This window comes from Natator depressus, chromosome 17, assembly GCF_965152275.1.
Source record: "Natator depressus isolate rNatDep1 chromosome 17, rNatDep2.hap1, whole genome shotgun sequence".
NCBI classification, from domain to species: Eukaryota; Metazoa; Chordata; order Testudines; family Cheloniidae; genus Natator; species Natator depressus.
The window spans coordinates 3,348,828-3,371,137 of record NC_134250.1 but is presented as its reverse complement, the minus strand read 5'-3'; the positions used below and the strand labels follow the sequence as shown (position 1 = coordinate 3,371,137).

Genomic DNA, 22,310 nt, shown 5'->3' with positions numbered 1-22,310 from the left:
AAATGTAAGTACAATATTTATATTCCAATTGATTTATAATTATATGGTAAAAATTAGAATGTAAGCAATTTTTTCCAGTAACAGTGTTCTATGACACCTTTTTGTATTTTTGTCTGATTTTTTTTTAAGCAAGTAGTTTTTAAGTGAGGTGAAACTTGGGGGAACGTAAGACAAATCAGACTCCTGCAAGCGTACAATACTCTGGAAAGGTTGAGAACCTCTGATTTAGAATACCTTGGAATGTACATCCTCATTCACTACTTTTGTTGTAAGAACAAATGTTGTGTAACATCTGACTCTTACAGTGACATAACCAGCGCTAATAACATGAAACATCTTAAACATTTTGATTTTTGGAAAACAGTTTTGAGTTTTCAGTATACACTACAGTTTTAAATTACATTTTCTTGAAAACCTTCATATTAATTTTTGCCAAAGCAAAAAGAATCATTGGTATGTTTGAGAATGACAGATGTTTTGAACAGTGGTGTACCTGTTCTCTTCCATTCACAATAGTGAGGAGAGAGCTTGTAGAGAACTGTTTTTGGAGATGGTTCCTTTAGAATATGTGGAAGAACTTGTGGTTGCAATTACAAATGCTACCTAGCCAAAATACCATTTCTTTGAATAATAGTTGGCATTGGCTGTAGTTTATTATGAAGTATTGGAAAGTTTGAGGATGAAGTTCTCTGCCAGCAAAATTCAAAATTTCTGTGGGTGCCAGGAAGAATTTGATAAAATGTATTTGAGTCCTAAAGGATGTAGTATTTAAATTCTGAACTTTTAAAGAGTTGTAGACATCCCAAACTATTCTAGAGTTTCTGTTCCTTTAAGTCTGTTTTGCAGCTGGGATTTCTCCACTGTATTCAATGCATTGGAGACAACCCACAGATTCTATTTTAAACTTTACAGTATAGGTTTTAGGATATTTACACAGGATGCATGAGTTAAAGGCAAGTGGCCAGATGAAAGGCCATGTAATAGCACAGACTTATTGACAATCCGCAGTGAACTTATCTGTGACGTACAATGGTAGACATAGTAATTTTTTTTTGCAGTATGATCAGTACTGTTTAACTGATGAGGTTGAAGGTGTACTTCCTCAGCTACAGTAGGCTGGTTCTGATTCATAATCAGGTATTCTTGAATTATCCTTTCACATTCCCCTTATATTTGCGAAACAAAATTGAGGTTCTAAAATACAGACAAATCTTGATCTTACTTGTTATTTCTAGAGCAAAATTTTCTTCCCTTTTCCTAATCATTGTTTTAATTATGAAACCCCAAAGGCATTGACCATATAGATTTACTGCTCTTAAATTGACTAGGAGCAGCCCTTAACTGGTGGACAGGAGTATGGCGATCAATAGTAGTGAGTTGTCTTCAGTCTAAAACAATATTTACTCTTAAATCTTGCTGGCAGGATTTAGAAGTAAATATTTATTAAGGATTTAGAAATAAAAATTGGCAGCTTCTCTACTGAACCTTTCTCACATGGCTTGAGTTCCTTGGTACTGTTTGTTTTTAATATAATTACAGTTGGAAGTTTTTTGTCTTCATCTATGAAAATGTACATTATCAAGTACAAAGTGAATAACTTTATTGATAAAAACTGAAGCAGGGAAGAGATTGAATCTTTTTAACTTTTACTTCTCCTATAGAAAAAATGTGCATAACGTTGCAAAAAATATTTCACCAGCTTTTTTCCTCCAGTAATAAACTTATGTAATAATTTTTAAATTATGATATTTGCCAAGGTCAGTTGTTCAATGATGTTCAGCTCTATTTATATACCGTCAACTTTTAAACGTGTCTGAATCTGGAAGACTCAAAAAGACTAACAAGGCTAAATACACTCAGTTTCTAGGGGTAACATTTGAATCAAATTGAATGCCAAAAAGCTGGTACAGGAATCGGTACACTTGTGGTTTAATATGCAAAACTGTCTGAAGTCTCAGTAATTTCTGAACCAAAGATACTTATTGATCTTGAACTCCTACAGATGTTTTCTCATGTGTGAGAGGGAAACTGATCTGGAAGCTCCTTTTATTCCAGGAAGGGAAGACCTATTGTTGTTAGCTGTGAAGTCTTTCATTTGCATCAGTGCTGTGATTAAGTGGTATTGTGTATGGAAGTCTTTACTTACTGAAAAGTTCTTTTGGAATGAAAGCATTTAAACTTCTGACAAGAGTACACTTGACTTTAGAAGACCGATGGTCTTGTCACTTGGCTGTTGTGATCCAGTTCTTTTCACACTGAGTATTTTAATATAGGGTGGTTCTCTCATGATAACCTTAACTTTTATAGGAAAATCAGTTGCTTATATGCCTTACGTTGAGGTCAAACGAGCAATAGAACAGGAAGCACAGGTGCAAAACACAGCAGCAAGGTCGGCATCGCCATACAGGCTATCTCCAAGAGAAGTCGGTAAAGCCTCTCCACAGCCTGATATGAATGCAGCTCGCTATAGTGTTCCACCAGGTAAATATTATTTGTTTTGCACAATAGCCACTGGCGGTCTGCCTTCATAGGTTAGACTTCCATGATTTAATGTAGTAGTAAACTTTCTTTAAAGGCTTATCTGCACTATTGAAAATGACTTTCTTTTTTGTAAATAGACCTTCCTTTGGGATTTTCCAGTCATGGGGAACATGTACCCTCATGTTTTCATTTTGCATCAGCTGGTTCTCTTCTCTAATATGTATTTTCTTAACCAAATATGAAATCTTATGGTATTGGGGTTTTGAAATTTATTAAAGCTCCAGCATAGAGCCAAAATGGCAGATGAGGATTTTAGTTTAACTTGCAAAAAAGAATTCTCCAATATGATATGAATGGGGGAAGGAAAAGGGAAAGTAGAACCTGTTAAAATATACATTAGTACCTGATGAGAAGTGTTTTTTGATAGACTCTAGCTATTCTGTCAACTATGGAAAAATAACCCACAATCCAGAAATGTGTATAACATTGGTTATAGTTTTTTTTTCCCCAGAGTGTGATGTTGGATGGTAAGAGAGGACAAATTAAGGAAAGACTAAATGAAATTAAACCCAAATCTAATCAAGTATTAAGAACAAAAATGATTGTGGGGAAAAAAACCTGTAGGGTGAAAACTTGGTCCACCTTGCTTGAAAATTTTAAATTTTAAAGTTGTTTTAAAATGTAGATATTGCTATTTATTTTTATACTTTGATGCCAAGTTTAATTCCGCTAAATTTAACTATATACACCATGAAGAATTGCAGAGGAAAAATCCATCTAAAAACGTTGTAGGACATACCACTAAGCAGTTCTTCTTGTACACAGTAAGATGAAGTATTACACTTCTTTCTGTTTTTAAGATTGTTTGTGTAGTGAATGATAGAGCCAGAAATGGGCTGTATTGTTTAACAAAACTTTTTCTTTAAAAGTTCTCCAGCCTGCTCCTCATCAAGTAATAACAAATATACCTGAAGGGGTCCGTCTCCCAACGACCCGGCCAACCAGACCACCACCTCCACTCATTCCATCCTCCAAAACTACTATGCCATCAGAAAAACCATCATTCATTATGGGAGGCTCAATCTCACAAGTAAGAGAACATTACTCAGCAGCAACTTCTAAGTTTAATATATTCTTCTGCTATTACTTGCTCCCAACTTCATATCTCCAGCACGGTGTTTATTCTTTTTCCAACTAAGAGCCACGTGGCCAGCCTACCAAAAACCCAAGAACTGCAGTTTCCTTTCATAAAGTGGGGCAGATTGTAGCCTTCATCTTTAATAGACTGAGTTGGCTAGGACCTGTAGTCTCCCGGGGTTGCACCTAAGAACTAAAGATGAGAGCCATGGTAATCTGCACAGTAGAATTTTGTAGACTGCATTTAGCCACCCTTGCTCTAAATTCTGAAGACAGAGGCATCTTTCCACATAGAAAATGAATGCACTAGTTCATTTATAGGTAAACCAGTGCTAAAAACTGTATAACATCTGAGCAGGACAGAACTAAAAATGAGTGACTTCTATCAGCAGAATGGCATTAAATGCCATTTGCTTTTATTAAATGACAGTTGGCAATGAAGCTAATGGTGTCCAATCAGTGTTATATTTACTCCAGTATTGAAACTGAACCCATCCCAAACTTTACCAGCCAGGAGTCACATGGGCAACCTGTGGGGGTGGAAAGAACTTTTTGTAGCTGCTCACTGGCTGAGTTGGCTTATTTGTTCCGAATACTGCAGGAGATGTGTTAGGCTGTCTAGAGTTCCTGTTATAATTATGTAGCAGTACAAGATATTTTGGTCAGCTCATCATTTATTTCCATTTAAATAATTAAAAACTAAAGCACAGTCTGTAATGTTAATATGCCAGTAGTAATTTAATATTATTCATTACCCAAAAATAAAATTTATCAAAGTGACTTATTCTTCTAGGGAACACCTGGCACTTACTTAACATCCCATAGTCAAGCTTCTTATAGTCAAGAACCAGCAAAGCCATCTGTGGGATCCATATCTCTTGGCCTGCCGAGGCAACAGGAGTCTGCCAAACCTGGTAGGAAAACTAAAGCCAACATAAACATTATACGCAAGTTTTGCGCGTTAATAGTGGCAAAATTAATTTTGTCTTTTTTTCTAACTAGCTTCCATACCCTACATCAAGCAAGAAGAGTTCTCTCCCAGAAGCCAGAATTCCCAGCCTGAGGGCCTCTTGGTCAGGGCACAGCATGAAGGTGTGGTCCGAGGTAAAGAAATACTCATGTGTTGAGTAATGAATTTTAATTTGTCAAGGATGATGAAAATGAGTCAGTTAATTTTTATAGTCCTCACTACTTGACTTGCCATAAAATCTCTTGAGATTTACTGACTATTCTTGGCCTTTTCAAGGCAGGGTATCCAAGTGCTATTCCAGGCTTCCTATATACTGTTCTCTGTGAGTGCATATGTCTTACAAAAAGCATTTATAATTAGTAGTCTTTAAAAATTTAAATTTTGAGTCTTTCTGCCTTGCAAATGTTCTTTGAAATATCTGGTATATCTACATATGTGAAATTAACAAATAATAAGTAAAGGGGTACTGTTAGTTTAAAATGTAATCAATTAATAGTAAAAATAAAAACCACAGGTTAAAATATGTTTTAGGAATAAGCCTGCCACTAGCTCTCCCTTCTTGTTTAAAAGACCTAGGTAAAACAGTGAAACTGACTATACATAAAAATACTGATAAAGACCCACTGTAAGGAAACTGTCATTTTATTTCTCATCTTTCTGTTACATATAGACCTATAGCAATAATACATTTTTAAAAAATTCAGATAGTTTGACTTTTTAAGTTGTCACCTTGGAGAGAACTTTCAATTATTTTAAGCAAATAATTTGTTTTAGTTGCCAGTTGAATTGATGGGGGCCTTATTTATTGATTTTCATTTAATTTTGATTCAGGTACCACAACAGCTATACAAGAAGGAAGTATAACACGAGGAACTCCAGCCAACAAAGTTCCTGTTGAAACCATCCCTTCTCTGCGAGGCTCCATTACTCAGGTTTTTTCCCCCTTTACCTTCTATTGTTTGTTACTAGCACAGAGGTACTTATTTTTAAAAATAATCCTTAACATCTTTGCATAGGTAAATATAAAGACTCCAAGAGTGAAATTCCAACCCCATTGAAGTCAGTAATGCCAGGATATCACCTCTGACAAAGAATTATCATGCATGTCTAACTTTTAGCTTAATATCACAGGTTTTGTAGTAGTTCTAAATGAAGACTTGTTAGCTGTACCTTACTTCACATCTGAGTAAAATCCTTGCAGTGCAAGAATTAAGAAATAAATCTTGGTAATCAGCTTTGCACAGATGCTGTTATAAAATCCCAGGAACAACATAACTAATTTTTTAATCTCTTTGTCTTTCTAATGCAAAGATACAAGTAACATTCTATTTTTAGTTTTATGGGCTTGTGCATACAAAGGGAGTAGGCACAGTTAATGAGCAAACAGAACACCCTCTGAGTTGGTAACTCCCTTTCTTGATTTTTATAATCAGAGTCTGAGGATACATTAGTATGTAGTGTTTGAAGATAAAGTACAGCCTAATGATCTTGGATAATAGTATAGCTAAGTAGATGTTCCATTTCCCCCAAAACAGTTGTTGTAGTATGTCCAAAAAAAAGCTCCCGGTCACAAAAGAATGATGTAATATAGTGTTCCCCATTGTCATTTTAAAAAAAAATTCATAAAGTGGCCGTGCAAAATATACTAATCTGCACTAGTACTAATACTTGAAATGCCAGGAACTGTACCTGAAATTTCTGATTAAAGGAATCAGGATTATAGGCCTGAAGCTACACTTTTTGTTCTCTAGTGCCCAGTTTTCAGTATCTTACATACGTATGTTCAGAATTATACTAAATTGATTTGATTGCAGGGTACACCAACATTGTCCCAGTCTGGCATTGCTGCTGATGCATTGCTGAAAGGAACCATCACCCGACTGGCTACCGAAGACAGCAGCCCTGAGAAGTGCCGAGAGGAAGCTGCAGCCAAAGGCCATGTTATTTATGAAGGCAAGAGTGGGCATATCTTATCATATGATAGTAAGTATTTATATATCGGAGTAGTATAACTGGTCCATAGTTTAAAATTGCAACTGAGTTTCCTCTTCTATCAAATCTGTGGATTTCAGGTTAGGAATCCGTTATTTTTCTATTGTTTTACATATAATTCTTAATTCTGCCCCATTGTGCATGTATATTATGATAATAGTACGTTATGAGATCATGTTTTTCCCCACAGGATGGACAGAGCTGCCTCATTGACTGAGCAGTCCAATATTTGTTTTGTCTTCATCATTAAATATATAACCCCCATGCATTATTTATTGCACAATATCCAAACCCTTAAATTAAGGTTACCCTACGCCTTGAATTTCCAGGCTTCTTATTTTTTAAAAAATAATTACAATATTCTTGTAAGGATTTTATCCTTAAAATACAGATACCTTTTCAAACCAACATTTTAACATTGTGTGTGTGTGTGTGTGTTGGAATAATGTATAATAGGTTTTCTTATATAAAGGGAGAGTATCCATATATTTAAGCCAAAATTTAAACTGCTTTAAAACTGTTCTAATCTTAGTGGAGAAGGCTTTTACAGTTCCTTAATACTCAATATTTTGTTCTTCCATTCCACTTGGAAGAATGAAAAACCCTCAAACACGCTATTTTTATAAGACCTACAAAAAACCTGCAGTTTCCCTGGTGGATTTTCAGAAGCAGTCATCAAACAAGCTGTTGCCATAGCTAACATAACCTCACTGGAGTATTGGATCTAACATAGGAAGACACTTTCACAGAGCCTCCCTGAAGTCAATGGGACTCCATGTGGGTTGAGGGGTCCACCTGCCTAGTTCAGCTTGCAGTATTGGGATCATAAATTATTAGAATCATCCAGAAAGGTGACCTTGGTGTGATGGGTCTTACACAGTGTATAACTGAAGGAGATAAAAACTGACACTAGTATTTAATTTCTACATTAGTTTTAAAAAATTAGTTGACAAATGTGAAAATGTCAAAATAACACTTCCTTTAAAGAATAGAGGGTATTACAAACTCTGGAGAGTTAGAGGAAATAAGTTATCCTTTTAACATTAAAATTCAAACTTCAGATCAAAATATTGTAGACAAAAATATTTATTTGCTAAAGTAATATTACAAGATTTAAGTAGTAAAAGATGAGTGTTAAGTAGTAAAAGATGAGTGTTAAAAAGGCATTTAAATATGTGTGGGTACAGTATTGAAAAGGTAAACATTGTTAGAATAGGTTTCAGAGTAACAGCCGTGTTAGTCTGTATTCGCAAAAAGAAAAGGAGTACTTGTGGCACCTTAGAGACTAACCAATTTATTTGAGCATAAGCTTTCGTGAGCTACAGCTCACTTCAGCGGATGCATACTGTGGAAAGTGTAGAAGATCTTTTTATACACACAAAGCATGAAAAAATACCTCCCCCCACCCTACTCTCCTGCTGGTAATAGCTTATCCAAAGTGATCACTCTCCTTACAATGTGTATGATAATCAAGTTGGGCCATTTCCAGCACAAATCCAGGTTTTCTTCAAAAATTCAACAGTTTCTCGCTGGAGTCTGGATTTGAAGTTTTTTTGTTGTAATATCGCAACTTTCATGTCTGTAATCGCGTGACCAGAGAGATTGAAGTGTTCTCAGACTGGTTTATGAATGTTATAATTCTTGACATCTGATTTGTGTCCATTTATTCTTTTACATAGAGACTGTCCAGTTTGACCAATGTACATGGCAGAGGGGCATTGCTGGCACATGATGGCATATATCACATTGGTGGATGTGCAGGTGAACAAGCCTCTGATAGTGTGGCTGATGTTATTAGGCCCTGTGATGGTGTCCCCTGAATAGATATTTGGGCACAGTTGGCAACAGGCTTTGTTGCAAGGATAGGTTCCTGGGTTAGTGGTTCTGTTGTGTGGTATGTGGTTGCTGGTGAGTTCATGCTGGGAGGCTGTCTGTAGGCAAGGACTGGCTTGTCTCCCAAGATTTGAGAGAGTGTTGGGTCATCCTTCAGGATAGGTTGTAGATCCTTAATAATGCGTTGGAGGGGTTTTAGTTGGGGGCTGAAGGTGACGGGTAGTGGCGTTCTGTTATTTTCTTTGTTAGGCCTGTCCTGTAGTAGGTGACTTCTGGGAACTCTTCTGGCTCTGTCAATCTGTTTCTTCACTTCCACAGGTGGGTATTGTAGTTGTAAGAATGCTTGATAGAGATCTTGTAGGTGTTTGTCTCTGTCTGAGGGGTTGGACCAAATGCGGTTGTATCGCAGAGCTTGGCTGTAGACCATGGATCGCGTGGTGTGGTCAGGGTGAAAGCTGGAGGCATGTAGGTAGGAATAGCGGTCAGTAGGTTTCCGGTATAGGGTGGTGTTTATGTGACCATCGTTTATTAGCACTGTAGTGTCCAGGAAGTGTTGAATTGGAATTCATTTGCAAATTGGATACAATTAACTTAGGCTTGAATAGAGACTGGGAGTGGCTAAGTCATTATGCAAGGTAACCTATTTCCCCTTGTTTTTTCCTAACCCCCCCCCCCCCCCCCCCCAGACGTTCTTGTGAAACCCTGGATTTGTGCTGGAAATGGCCCACCTTGATTATCATACACATTGTAAGGAGAGTGGTCACTTTAGATAAGCTATTACCAGCAGGAGAGTGGGGTGGGGGGAGGTATTTTTTTCATGCTTTGTGTGTATAAAAAGATCTTCTACACTTTCCACAGTATGCATCCGATGAAGTGAGCTGTAGCTCACGAAAGCTTATGCTCAAATAAATTGGTTAGTCTCTAAGGTGCCACAAGTCCTCCTTTTCTTATTGTTAGAATAAGTTTTTGGTATCCTGTATCAAGGTTCTACTGTGTAATTGATTGCTTGGTTATGTTATGTTCTCACCTTTTCCTTACTACACATCTGTATAATTTAGCAGCTATTAAGAACGTCCGAGAAGGAACCAGGAGTCCAAGGACTGCTCATGAAATCAGTTTAAAGAGAAGTTATGATACGATGGAAGGAAATATTAAACAAGGAATGTCAATGAGGGAGTCTCCAGTGTCTGCACCATTAGAGGGTAAGCACCTATTTTAAATATACTATGTGCCTTAATAACAAGTACATTGGGGTAGATCTAAATCAAGAGGATATGTATACAGTAAACTGGAAGAGAAAGGAGACTTAAAGGTAGAAATCAAATCACTGTAACTTGATATTAACAGAGGCGTAAAAGCATTTTAGAGCTATTGTTATTGGCGAAGAGACAACTAGTAGCATAGAAGTAGTGGAATAGACAGTAGCAGCAATACGACAAATACTTCTTTGTATTACTTCGTTTTGCCTGACATCTATTAATTAAGACTTGTGCAGCTGCCAATATTTATATAACAGAGCATCACTGGGTTTTTTTGGTTTGTTGCGAAATGACTGATTTCCTAAACCATGACCCAACCGAGATAGTAATGGTGAAGTTGAACTGTAAGCCTTCAACTTTCCTGTGTGCCTTTTGGGAGTACAAGAGGCAAAGAAACGTTCCTCTAAGCACCATTGAACCAAGTGGAAGAGACTCCCTCCTTACCAGTCACATGAACTCTTAGTTCCCTCTTCATTTAACCTGTAGGGAACATCTGAGTACCTCTTAGTGAGATGGAGAAATGCAGTTCGGAGAGGATTACAGGTTATATCCCAAAAGATTTACTTGCTAGCTTTTAACTTTCTGGTGTGTACTCCTGATTTCTTTGGAGTGGGAGAACCTAAGACTGGTACTGAATGCCAGTCTTACACCTCTCTGATCCACTTTTTCTCCACAGCCTATGCAGAATTGTGCTTTAGGGGGTCTTGATGTTTGAGTTAAATTTCTCTTTGGCTCTTCATTTCAGCTTCTTTTAGATGGTCCCCATGTTAAGTCATCTTTAAAGATAGAATGGGGGTTTTAACCAGTCATTGTTCTGCTTCACGTGTCTCCTAAATGTTCTGCTGCATCTGTGTTCTGTGAGGAGACTGGATTAGGGTGAGTGCAGGAAAAGCAACTACTACAGTTTGAGAAGCGTTACTCTTCTTTTTCCCCAAGACCAGTGTCTTGTATATGTTTAAATACTATAGTAATGGGGCGGGGCATATGCTCCCTTTAAATTTGTTAGGGCAGAGACTGTCTCTTAAGTTTGTACAGTGCCTAGCAGAATGGGGCTGGGGCCTCTAGTCACAACTGCAGTGCAGATAGTAAATTATGTCAGTAGCTAGGTAGGTAGTATGTACTTTATCATTCTTGTATTTAATTTTCTAACTCAGCCAAATAACCTTTTTAGGGTTAATATGCCGTACACTGCCTAGGGGCAGCCCTCATGCAGAACTGAAGGAGAGGACTGTGCTGTCTGGCTCTATAATGCAAGGTAAAGTTTTCAGTAGTGTAGAGGCTGACGTTAACTTATTGATCCTAGAAGTCTGACTTGCTGAACCCTACCTAGTTGCTGACAATGGTAGCCATGCTAAAGTTAAAACCTTTTAGTAGAGAGATGAGTGTTTTCCATGCATAAGCTTCCTGTTAGTTATTGATACATATTGTACATTAAGTTTTTGTGCAAGAATTGGTAAATGGGGAGCTATTTTACATGAGGAAATTTGTAAAATCGAAAAAAGTATATTTTAGCATTTTGCATCTTCAGGTGCTGTATAAAAATAACATCATCTCATAAGGAAGCATTTGAGGAGCGTATTGCTGCCTTTGCTTTTAGCATATGAGAGCACGCCTGACCCATCTGGTGTCTTAAACCGTTGCTTAGTACTGTTCCCTTATGGCTTTTAGTGGTAAAATTAGTTCATTTCAAAAAAAAAAAAAAAAAAAGTACTTCCTGCTTCTCTTTCTATATTGCAGTCTTCTGTGTTCTTTATGTTACACCAGGCATGGGCAAACTTTTTGGCCCGAGGGCCACATCGGGGTTGCAAAACTGTATGGAGGGTCGGGTAGGGAAGGCTGTGCCTCCCCAAACAGCCTGGCCTCCACCCTCCTCCCACTTTCCGCCCCCCTCAGAGCCTCCAACCCCCCCTGCTCCTTGTCCCCTGACCGCTCCGACCCCTATCTACACCCCCGCTCCCTGACAGGCCCCCCCCGGGACTCCCACGCGTATCCAACTGCTCCCCGCCCCATTACCATGCCGCTCAGAGCAAAAAAACCTTGCAGCCCCACTGCCCAGCCGGAGCGGTGGGCTGGCACACAGGCGGCGCAATGAGCTGAGGCTGCAGGGGAGGGGCCGGGGGCTAGCCTCCCCGGCCAGTAGCTCAAGGGCCAAGCAGGATGGTCCCATGGGCCGTAGTTTGCCCACCTCTGTGTTAGACCCATTTGTAGTGGGAGGTCAGAGTTCCAGTTTGTGATTGGTATTTGCAGTTTGCTAAATGTGCAAAACAATCTTTCAGTGGCCGTTAACATACTAAAGACTTGGTTAACTTATTTTCCTTCCACACAAGGTACACCAAGAGCAACAGCTGAGAGTTTTGAAGAAGGCCTGAAGTATCCTAAACAGATTAAGAGAGAGTCTCCTCCCATACGGACGTTTGAAGGAGCCATAACCAAGGGAAAGCCGTATGATGGAGTCACTACCATTAAAGAAATGGGCCGTTCCATCCATGAAATCCCAAGACAGGACCTTTTAAGCCAAGAAAGTCGCAAGACTCCTGAAATAGTACAAAGTGCAAGGCCAATTATGGAAGGCTCCATTTCTCAGGTAACCATGCAAACCAGGACTGGACTCTTACTGCTGCCTTGGTACTCAATGGTAATTCCATTCAGGGTATTTGTTGCATTTAAGAAATACATGTCTCGTTAGCTGAAAACAGACAGTTATGTGTTTTTAATTAAGTTTGAAAACATTTTCTCCATGTATTGGTAAAAACCTGGGGATTATGTATCATTTTGACAAGAGTGCTGGGCAGTTTGTATAAGATGTAGCAAGTACTGTAGCTGTGTTCAACATCCAGTTGCATCAAATACATACTTACATGAATTTTATGGTAACACAAAAGATTAAAAACAAATTATAAGATGATCTCCTAGCATCAGTGGAAAGCTGATAGGATGACCTTGGCTGCTGATGGTCTTCTGCTCCTCTTTAGGGTACGCCCATAAAATATGAAAGCAACTCCGGCCAGTCTGCTATCAAACACAATGTAAAATCTTTAATCACTGGACCAAGTAAACTGCCCCGTGGAATGCCTCAGCTGGAAATGGTACCGGAAAACGTGAAGGCGGTAGAACGAGCAAAATATGAAGATGTAAAGACTGGGGAGGCTGTACGTTCCCGTCATACATCGGTGGTCAGTTCTGGCACCTCTGTCCTCAGGTCAACTCTTCATGAAACTCCCAAATCACAATTGAGCCCTGGTATTTATGATGACACCAATGCAAGGAGGACTCCTGTGAACTATCAAAGCCCTATGTCCAGGAGTTCACCTATGATGAACAGAGTTACTGAAGGTATGTTATCCTTTCTTGCCCAGTGTAAGCTGACCATTGAAAATCATAACAATTCTTAAAATGTCTTATTTCTGTAGATTGAGCACTGTTTGGGTAAAGCATACAAGGACATTTGCTTTTTTAAAAATAGGTTCTTGAATTTATTTATAGAACACTTCACTCTGTTCTTAGGAACTGTCACAGTTCTGTTGGATTTGGTTTGCTAGCCATGAACAGGAGCGTTCTTAAAAAACCCAACATTAATTGAAATTAAATAATGAAAACCTTTCTGTTCACACTGGGTTTTGTAACCTCCCACAGTGTTAATCTTGGGCTTCAACACCTTAGAAGGTGCCTCATGTTTACTGTTCTTAGCAAGGTTGATATATGTGTACATTCACTACAGTAAAGGTTCAGTCTTTCCCTTAGTGATCCTTTTTGCTTTTATAAATGCTGTTGATCCCAAGGAACTGAAAATGTCTCACTTGAACTTACCACCACCCCTGTAAGGTAAGCATTCTAGCTATTTTACAGAGGGTAAGATGAAACATAAAGTTGTTAGTGACTTGTCCACGACCACACAATAGATTTGTGATAAGGCAGGGAGTTAAAGCCACAGGAGTTCTGACTCCTAGGGTGAAATCCTAGCCCCATTGAAATCAATAGTAAAACTAATTTTCCTGAGTGTAGTTGGACAAGGTTACATAAATAGATTATGTAATAACACTGATATGTCATGTACACTGCCTAATAGTTTAGTGTTTTTTTAAATATTACTTCACATACTCATTCTTACCAATGAGTTTTTTGGCAATTCCACAGAAGTAAGTTTTTAGGAGGAGTCTGAAAGAGAGCTGGGGTCTGGAGAATAAGTACCAAAGAAAAAGCAAATCAGACTAGTATGGAAGGTACTTTTAAAACCGTGAAAGTTGTTTTGCTGCCTGTAAGATGTGGATCTCTGTTAGGCCATGGTTTACACTGACTGGAAGACCACTTTTTCACCATTCTAGCAAAATCGTTTTAAGCACAGTTTAACAGAAAGCCTGCCATATTAGCCAGTGTCCTTGCCAGGTTGGTTGTCATAACCTATTAGTGGTTTGTTTTGTAGTGTCACAAATTTTAAATGTCTTGTACCGTCTGCCAAGTAATGCTTAAGTAATAGAAAGCTATAGCCTGTAAGCCACACTAACTTAATTATATTCACAAACATGGGACCCCAGCACAACTTGCAGCTCTTGTGTTTAAAAAAGAAAAGCTAGTAAAAGGTTATAGACTTGGAAATAACTTTGAAAAAGCCACTCTGCTCAGGAGTGGGTTTTTTATTGACTGAAGTCAATTTGATATCTGTGACTCCCTTTGCTTAAGAGAGAATTAAGGCCATTACCAGGCTCTCCATACAAAAGCTGTTTCTTTTCTAAGCTAAACACCTTGTCAGTTCTCATCTGCTTTAATGGTCAGGCATCAGAATAAAAGTAGTTTTGTAAAGATATCTTAGAACAGTTACATTTCTTCTAGCAGGGAGGGCTGAGATGCCCAGTCTCCAGCTAGGCAACTACTGTTAGTTTCTTCCACAATCATCTCATCATTGGAGAAATTGCATCCCCCAACATTCTCTGTTTCTCTCTCTCAGAATGCATTTCCTTCAGCAGGTCTTTAATATCACTGCTCTATGCATTCAGATTGTTCTTGATGATCTGATTCTGCCACAGTGCTTACAAGAAATTAGCCCAATAGGGAATAGCTGGAACTCACTTGTGTGCCATTCGTTACTTGGCCACACTCCTTGCTTGTTGTATCTGGGTCTCCCACTCTTCATGTCTTTTGTCTTTCATACTGTAAGCTCTAGAGGGCAAAGACTCTTGTGTCTGGAAAGCACCCAGTATGTTTTGGGTGCTGTGTGTATGTTCATAATTAAAAAAACGAAGAGTATTTGTGGCTAACAAATTTATTTGGGCATAAGCTTTCGTGGGCTAAAGCCCACTTCATTGGATGCATGCAGTGGAAAATACAGTAGGAAGGTGTGTATATACACAGAGAACCTGAAAAAATGGGTGTTGCCATACCAACTGTAATGAGACCAATTAAGGTGGGCTATTATCGGCAGGAGAAAAAAACCTTTTGTAGTGATAATCAGGATGGCCCATTTCCAACAGTTGACGAGAAGGTGTGAGTAACAGTAGGGGGGGGAAATTAGCATGGGGAAATAGTTTTTACTTTGTGTAATGACCCATCCACTCCCAGTTCTGGCCCAATTGCATAGGATGTTGTTTCTTCTTTTCAGGCATTTAACCATGAATTAATTCCAGGAAAAGTCAAAAAGCATCTTGACATACAAATTAGCCTAGTGTCTCTAAACCACATCTAAATGCTATTGCTCAATATATAATACAGAGGTCGCAGCTAAATAAAAAATTTGTTTAAAATAAACAAAACTTTAATTTGTTTTCAATAATTTACTTTTACAATCAGCGTTAAATATTTAGAAACACCGTCATGTAGTCTTCCCCAAAACTTAGAATCACAGAATATCAGGGTTGGAAGGGACCTCAGGAGGTCATCTAGTCCAACCCCCTGCTCAAAGCAGGACCAATCCCCAATTAAATCATCCCAGCCAGGGCTTTGTCAAGCCTGACCTTAAAAACTTCTAAGGAAGGAGATTCTACCACCTCCCGAGGTAACGCATTCCAGTGTTTCACCACCCTCCTAGTGAAAAAGTTTTTCCTAATATCCAACCTAAACCTCCCCCACTGCAACTTGAGACCATTACTCCTTGTCCTGTCATCTTCTACCACTGAGAATAGTCTAGAACCATCCTCTTTGGAACCACCTCTCAGGTAGTTGAAAGCAGCTATCAAATCCCCCCTCATTCTTCTCTTCTGCAGACTAAACAATCCCAGTTCCCTCAGCCTCTCCTCATAAGTCATGTGTTCCAGACCCCTAATCATTTTTGTTGCCCTTCGCTGGACTCTCTCCAATTTTTCCACATCCTTCTTGTAGTGTGGGGCCCAAAACTGGACACAGTACTCCAGATGAGGCCTCACCAACTTGACATAGCTCTAAAATTATTGTAATTTTGGTAAAGGAATGCCTTTAGAATTACATATTTTAAAATATCTCTTTCAAATCATTAAGGATTTTTTAAAAAATCTTCAGGACTGCTGCTTTGTAGAAACAGGTTGAGCCATGTTAGATGTTTGGTGACATTTCTATGCATATGTCACTAAATCAATCTGAGGTATATTCCATTTTGTTCCTAAAATACAAGGGGAGGGAGGGAATGGGTTTTGTCCAGTGGGAACATTTTCAAGCATCCAGTAGAGAATTTCAGTAATGGAGGGTGTTAAAGAAAATTATTGATCTTTTGCGGGGGAAGGAGGGGAAAGAGGGAGAGGATACTATAACAGCACTACTTAATGCCTTGGCACTTGGTAAGATAAGACCGATGTAAATCCAGTACAGTTTTATGTTACTCTGTCCTGTCTGAAAATCCCAACTTAGTTTTAGAATTGAATTTTTCAATTTTTCTACCATGGCTAAATTTTAAAATATTTATTCTTTTGGGCAAATTATTAGTCTCATTCTGTTTGGGACATATCACTTCTCTTCAATTAAAGTAAATGTTATGTTTCCTCAGAAGAAGTTTAGCTGTCTTTTCTTTTTGACATAGTTGAGCAATTTCACTGGCTTTTTTTTTGAAGTTTTCCTTTTTCAGGTTCCCAGAGCTATACCCACAAGAGCCTCAGATTATCAAAAAATACCACCACCATGCACACATCTGAAACAAAAAAAAAAAAAAGAGGGCAATTGTATCAAGTCGTTACACCAGCCCACCTGTGTGTGTTTTTGTCAAGACAGCTCATTCTTTCTATGTAAATTGAATTTTGGTGACTCTTAGGATGAGAGCCTGAGGCCTTTTGTTTATCTACAGGCATCAGACAGATCAGGACTATGCAGGGTGGACTGTTCAGCGTTCCACCTCTGTTCAAATTTCTACCACTAAACTTTCGCCCAAGGCAAACATACTTTTATAGAGGTAGGAGGTAATTCAGTCTCCACTCATACTTTATACTGGGTCACTTCAAAGGTGTTTCTTCAGGGAGTGTGGATTTTTTTTGAATATGGACTGTTACTCACTTAAGGCACTAAAATATGTGGATGATTGAGCTGGTATGTTAATCTGAAATCTAATAGTGTCCTTCTGAATTAATTTAGTCACTAAATTCTGATTCCACAAATTGTTCTAGGTGTGTAAGGTGTGTTTTCTGACTGGTGTAGTATTGTGCAGGAGTCTGAAGTATGTCAGTCGTGTCTGATCCCTTTTTGAGCTAATTCACATTTACAGCTTCACCAACTATCAGGAGTGTATTTCTTACAAGTGGTTTTTTTTTCTAGCGGGAATATCTTCTGGAAAGCCTGCTAATCATGAAAGGAAAAGCACACTTACCCCAACGCAGAGAGAGAGCGTACCAGCGAAATCTCCAGTCCCAGGTGTTGATCCTGTAGTAACTCACAGTCCCTTTGACTCCCATCATAGAGGATCTACTCCAGAAGTCTACAGGAGCCATCTCCCCCCTCATTTAGATTCAGCCATGCAATTTCACAGGGCTCTGGATCCTGGTAAATGTGTTTTGTTTTTCCTTTCAGTACTGTGGTCTTCAGTAATATACAGAAAAGATTGTATATTAAAAGCAAAGGTCAGTGGAGCCACAATTAAAAAGTTATTTACTATGAGCTATACCTTCTGCCTAACGCTTTACTAAGAGGCCTCTTCTATTTTTTTTTAATCAAAATATTCTTAAAGTATTCCTAGGTTAATACTACATATTCTCTCCATTAGAACAAAAGGTTTTTCCCTTTCCATTTCAAAGATCCTGTAGAAGAAGCTGTCAAATTATCTCTTTTGTGTTTATCATAAATGGGAGATGTTCAGAGGATATTTTAAAGTAAAGTATTTGTTAAAAGAATGGCAGGCATCCAAGAAAAACATATACGCTGGGGGATAAAACAAAGCATGCTGAGGACCACCATCCTGCAGGGTTTTGTGAGAGAAACACTCTGTAATTCAGAGATTACCAGATTGTATGTTGTTTTTCCCTTAGAATCCACTCAGATGGTATTGAAAACAGAAAACTGATTTGTAACTCAAAGATCAATCTGCTTCCACTGATTATCTTTAATCCTGTATTTTTCCTTTCATTATCCTGTATTTCTCATTATCCTGTGTGCATATTTCAGTGCTTCGCTTCTAAAGAACATTAGGATTTACATTCACAGTTTCCTCTAATGGCTTTTTCCATAAAGCAGATTTCTTCAGTCTGGATTGCTTAACCTTTCCTAGCTTAAGTATGAGAACGCATGTTTTCCATGGAACATCGGCATTGAGAAGACTAGTTTTGATTCTGTCAGAGCTGGCCCTGGAGGATTGGCAACACTTATTAAAGCTTAAGAAATATTTTAAAACTACAAATTCCAAACTCTTCCTCCGCTGCACACTAGACTTCCCTTTATTTGTTTTTCTCATCCTCAGCTGCTGCTGCATACCTGTTCCAAAGGCAGCTTTCACCTACCCCAGGTTACCCAAGTCAGTATCAGCTTTATGCAATGGAGAACACACGGCAGACAATCCTAAATGACTATATTACCTCACAGCAGATGCAGGTTAATTTACGTCCTGATGTAACCAGAGGACTATCTCCTAGAGAGCAAACTTTAGCTCTCCCATATGCAGGAGCTAGAGGTACGTCTGCCTTCTCCAGGCTTTCTTTGGAATATGTTTTGGAGGTGGAGTTTTATATATAAATGGGTGCGTTTTAAAACTGGTCTCTGCATATGCAAAACAAAACTCTGTATAACACTAGTAGAAAGCCTAGATGCATATCTCCTTTTTTTTTTTTAAGTAGTTGTAAACTGTTGAGATTAGGGAGTATATCCTAATTCCATTATAACTTTTGAACAGGAATTATTGACCTGAACAATATGGCTCCCACTATCTTAGTCCCTCATCCAGGAGGAACAAGTACCCCTCCTATGGAGAGAATCACTTATATCCCTGGCACCCAGCTCACATTCCCTCCGAGGCCTTACAACCCTGCATCTATGTCACCAGGTAAAAGTCCTGATTGTTCTGTATTATCCCTAATCCGTTGACATTCTAGGATAGTGACCCTCTCTATCCACTAGTCACTGGATAAGTGTTTTGCTGCTGTTCCAATAGCTAACCCCCGTGCCATTCACTTTGGGTGATGGGAGAGATGATTGTTAACTTTATTGTTTCAGTAGCAGCCAGAGGTACCCAAGACAGGGTCGGGGCCCCACTGTGATAGGTTTTGTATTTATCTGCTGGAAGCCCTGAAGAAGAGAAAACAATTAGAAAAATAAAAAGTTTGGTGTTTTTGTTAAATACAGTGGGCCAAATTCTGTCGTCTGATACATGAACCCATTAATTTCTGTTCAAGGGTGGAATTTGGCTCCTATTATCTGCCGACTGGATAGCTCCTATCACCGTGTATTAAAGCAGTGGAGTGACTTGGGAAGGTTGTTTCCCAACCCCATCTCTCACAGTGAATTTTAGGGTTCAACCATCGTAGTCCAGTGTATAATTATCAATGAAATCAAAGTGGTTTGGGGCATTCACAAATATTCTTTTCTGGCTTCAACTTACATCAATGGTGTGTCAAGTAATACACACTGCTGAGCTTTTCAGTGTTTGTCTTACGCTTTTCACTGCTGTTTGAAGCTCTCCTATCTCCTGTGCATCTTACAGGACACCCTACGCATCTGGCTGCTTCTGCAGCTGCCAATGCTGAGAGGGAGCGGGAGAGGGAACGGGAGAAGGAGAGGGAGAGGGAACGTGAAAGGGAGCGGGAGAGGGAACGAGAGAGGGAGAGAATCGCTGCAGTTCCCACTGAGCACTACCTTCGGCCTGGTGAGTGTACATTGCCACATTTGGATCAGTCTTGTTTATACAAAATATAACTAATCAATTTCCACAACCACCATTAGCACTTTTGTTTTGACTTCTAAAAAATAAAAAACAGTGCTGTGTAACCTATTGTTAGTATGATCTAAATGGGTGATTCCTAAGATGTGGAGGTTTTGCTGTAATTGACAGTGGTAGGTAGTATGTTCTTTTTATCTTTGTTCAGTTGTAATGATGTAGAATCTGAAGGATGGAATCAACCGAGGCAGTCCTGTTACAATTGGCATTTCACTCAGTGCAGTGCAGATTGGAGGATGCTGTTCTTTAGAAAGCTTTAAATATGGTCTATGCCTGACAGCAGCATAGACATATGAAAAAGGGTGTGGAGGAGGCGATAGCATTATGATACTTGCTTGTGCATTGTTATATGCACACTTATTACACATTATAACAGGCTGTATATTCCCCCCCCTCACTAACTTTCTCCACACACTTAAGGTACAGAGCAACCTGGTAGACCTGGCAGTCATGGATACGTTCGCTCACCTTCTCCTTCTGTTAGAACCCAAGAGAACATGCTGCAGCAAAGGCCCAGTATTTTTCAAGGAACCAATGGGACAAGTGTAATTACCCCTCTGGATCCTGCTGCTCAGCTACGCATCATGTACGTTTCTTAAACTCCTGTTACAAAGAAATACGTTCTGGGATTAAGCTCATTACTAAACGTATTTACTTTGCATGAAAAATAGTAGAGACCAAAAGTACCACCATCTGCTAGGTCTTTGGCCTATGGGAAATGACTTAAGGGAAAGGTGTTAGCATCACAAAAGCTGTACTTTGTAGGAAGCCTGGAAGAGCCAGCTGAAATCATTTAATTGCTGTTGTATGATCTAATGCAAGTGATTTTTGATATTTGCTAACAGGCAGCTCACGCCTGGAGCCCCCTCCATAACTCCAGGGTTGCCTGCTTCCCGTTACAACACTGCTGCTGATGCCCTAGCTGCATTGGTGGATGCTGCAGCCTCTGCTCCTCAGATGGAGGTTGTCAAAGCAAAAGAGCATAAGCATGAAGGAACCAGAATAGAAGAGAACATGGGGCGCAGGTCAACGGTGGTTAGTGAACAGCAGCAACAGATGGAGCAGAAAACACTGGAAGCAGAAAAGAGGTCTGTTCAGTGCCCATACACATCAGCAGCTTTTTCCAGTGGCAAGTCCCAGGGTCCGTCTTCATCGGTAGTTTATTCAGAGGCTGGTAAAGACAAAGGGCCTCCTCCTAAATCCCGGTATGAGGAAGAGTTAAGGACTCGTGGGAAGACCACCATTACTGCTGCTAACTTCATAGATGTGATCATCACTCGGCAGATTGCTTCGGACAAGGATGCACGGGATCGGGGCTCACAGAGTTCAGATTCTTCTAGCAGTTGTATGTGTCTTCACTCTTAATTACTATTCCCTCATGTGCTCTTTTCATTTCACTTACTACATTTGCCATAAAGAACATGGCACATCTGAATGGATTTGTTTTATCCTGTTGCTACTAATGCAGTGCAGGCCCTGTACTGTCTTCCCTTTTATATAATTGACATCTGCTTGACGTGAAATAAAACAATACTCATTTATACAATGCTGTTATCTATGCATACCACTTTACAGCCAAACACAGTTTTTCCTAAGAATCTTGTGATGCTCAGTACAAAACTCATGATCACCTGTATAGTGAACATTCAGTGTTTATGCTTATGGAAGTCTTAGATGTAGAAGGGAATGGCTATCTTGAATCACAGAAAAACAAAACTAACCACACTACAGATCACAAGATACTTCCTAAAAATAGCAGCTTTCTGTTTGTAGTAGTAAATGCATTATGAAAATGAGGAGGAAATGCTTATTTAAATGCTCTAATAGATTTGTCCCAGTCATGAAAATAAAATAGATTCCATACATTACAATTTTTAGCAAGATTTATTGGCTCTTAATATTAACTCTTAATATTAAGGTTTCACACTTCCACAAATTTGCATTTTATTTAAAAACATCTCTGCTGTTTGAACTCATAGTATCTTCCCACCGATATGAAGCACCTGGAGATGCCATTGAGGTGATTAGCCCTGCAAATTCACCTGTACCTCCCCAAGAAAAACTACAACCCTATCAACAAGAGGCACCCAAACCAAGCCAGGCAGAAAGTAAGTCTGTTTCTTTGTAGATAAAGAAATTATGTCCAAGTATCTTAAATATATATTCCCTTTTGAACAGTTGCTATGAACTCATACACTTACGTATATAAAGTACATTAGCAGCCTTTAAGTTGCAACTAAAAACACTCTTGAATCTTCAGAAGCTTTTCTAGAGCATATACTTAATTGTGATCTGTGAAAAGTAGGGAAATTTGATTAAATGTATTGAA

The 22,310-nt window shown here is 38.9% G+C and overlaps 1 protein-coding gene across 10 annotated transcripts in view; it reads left to right on the top strand.

Moving 5' to 3' along the window:
* Positions 1–22,310, top strand: part of NCOR1 (nuclear receptor corepressor 1) — a 116,156-nt gene that overhangs the window by 82,159 nt on the left and 11,687 nt on the right. For 6 of the 10 annotated variants that reach the window (XM_074974687.1, XM_074974684.1, XM_074974689.1 and 3 more), the window contains 17 exons: positions 2,308–2,481; positions 3,411–3,571; positions 4,412–4,532; positions 4,621–4,722; positions 5,420–5,520; positions 6,403–6,571; positions 9,472–9,615; positions 10,844–10,927; positions 12,000–12,256; positions 12,645–13,005; positions 17,377–17,601; positions 18,512–18,721; positions 18,941–19,090; positions 19,748–19,909; positions 20,402–20,567; positions 20,827–21,326; positions 21,961–22,089. In XM_074974687.1, coding sequence (XP_074830788.1) covers positions 2,308–2,481; positions 3,411–3,571; positions 4,412–4,532; positions 4,621–4,722; positions 5,420–5,520; positions 6,403–6,571; positions 9,472–9,615; positions 10,844–10,927; positions 12,000–12,256; positions 12,645–13,005; positions 17,377–17,601; positions 18,512–18,721; positions 18,941–19,090; positions 19,748–19,909; positions 20,402–20,567; positions 20,827–21,326; positions 21,961–22,089 — 3,216 coding nt within the window. The remainder of the gene's footprint in view (positions 1–2,307; positions 2,482–3,410; positions 3,572–4,411; positions 4,533–4,620; positions 4,723–5,419; positions 5,521–6,402; positions 6,572–9,471; positions 9,616–10,843; positions 10,928–11,999; positions 12,257–12,644; positions 13,006–17,376; positions 17,602–18,511; positions 18,722–18,940; positions 19,091–19,747; positions 19,910–20,401; positions 20,568–20,826; positions 21,327–21,960; positions 22,090–22,310) is intronic. The other 4 variants (XM_074974688.1, XM_074974683.1, XM_074974690.1 and 1 more) reach the window with 1 other exon arrangement.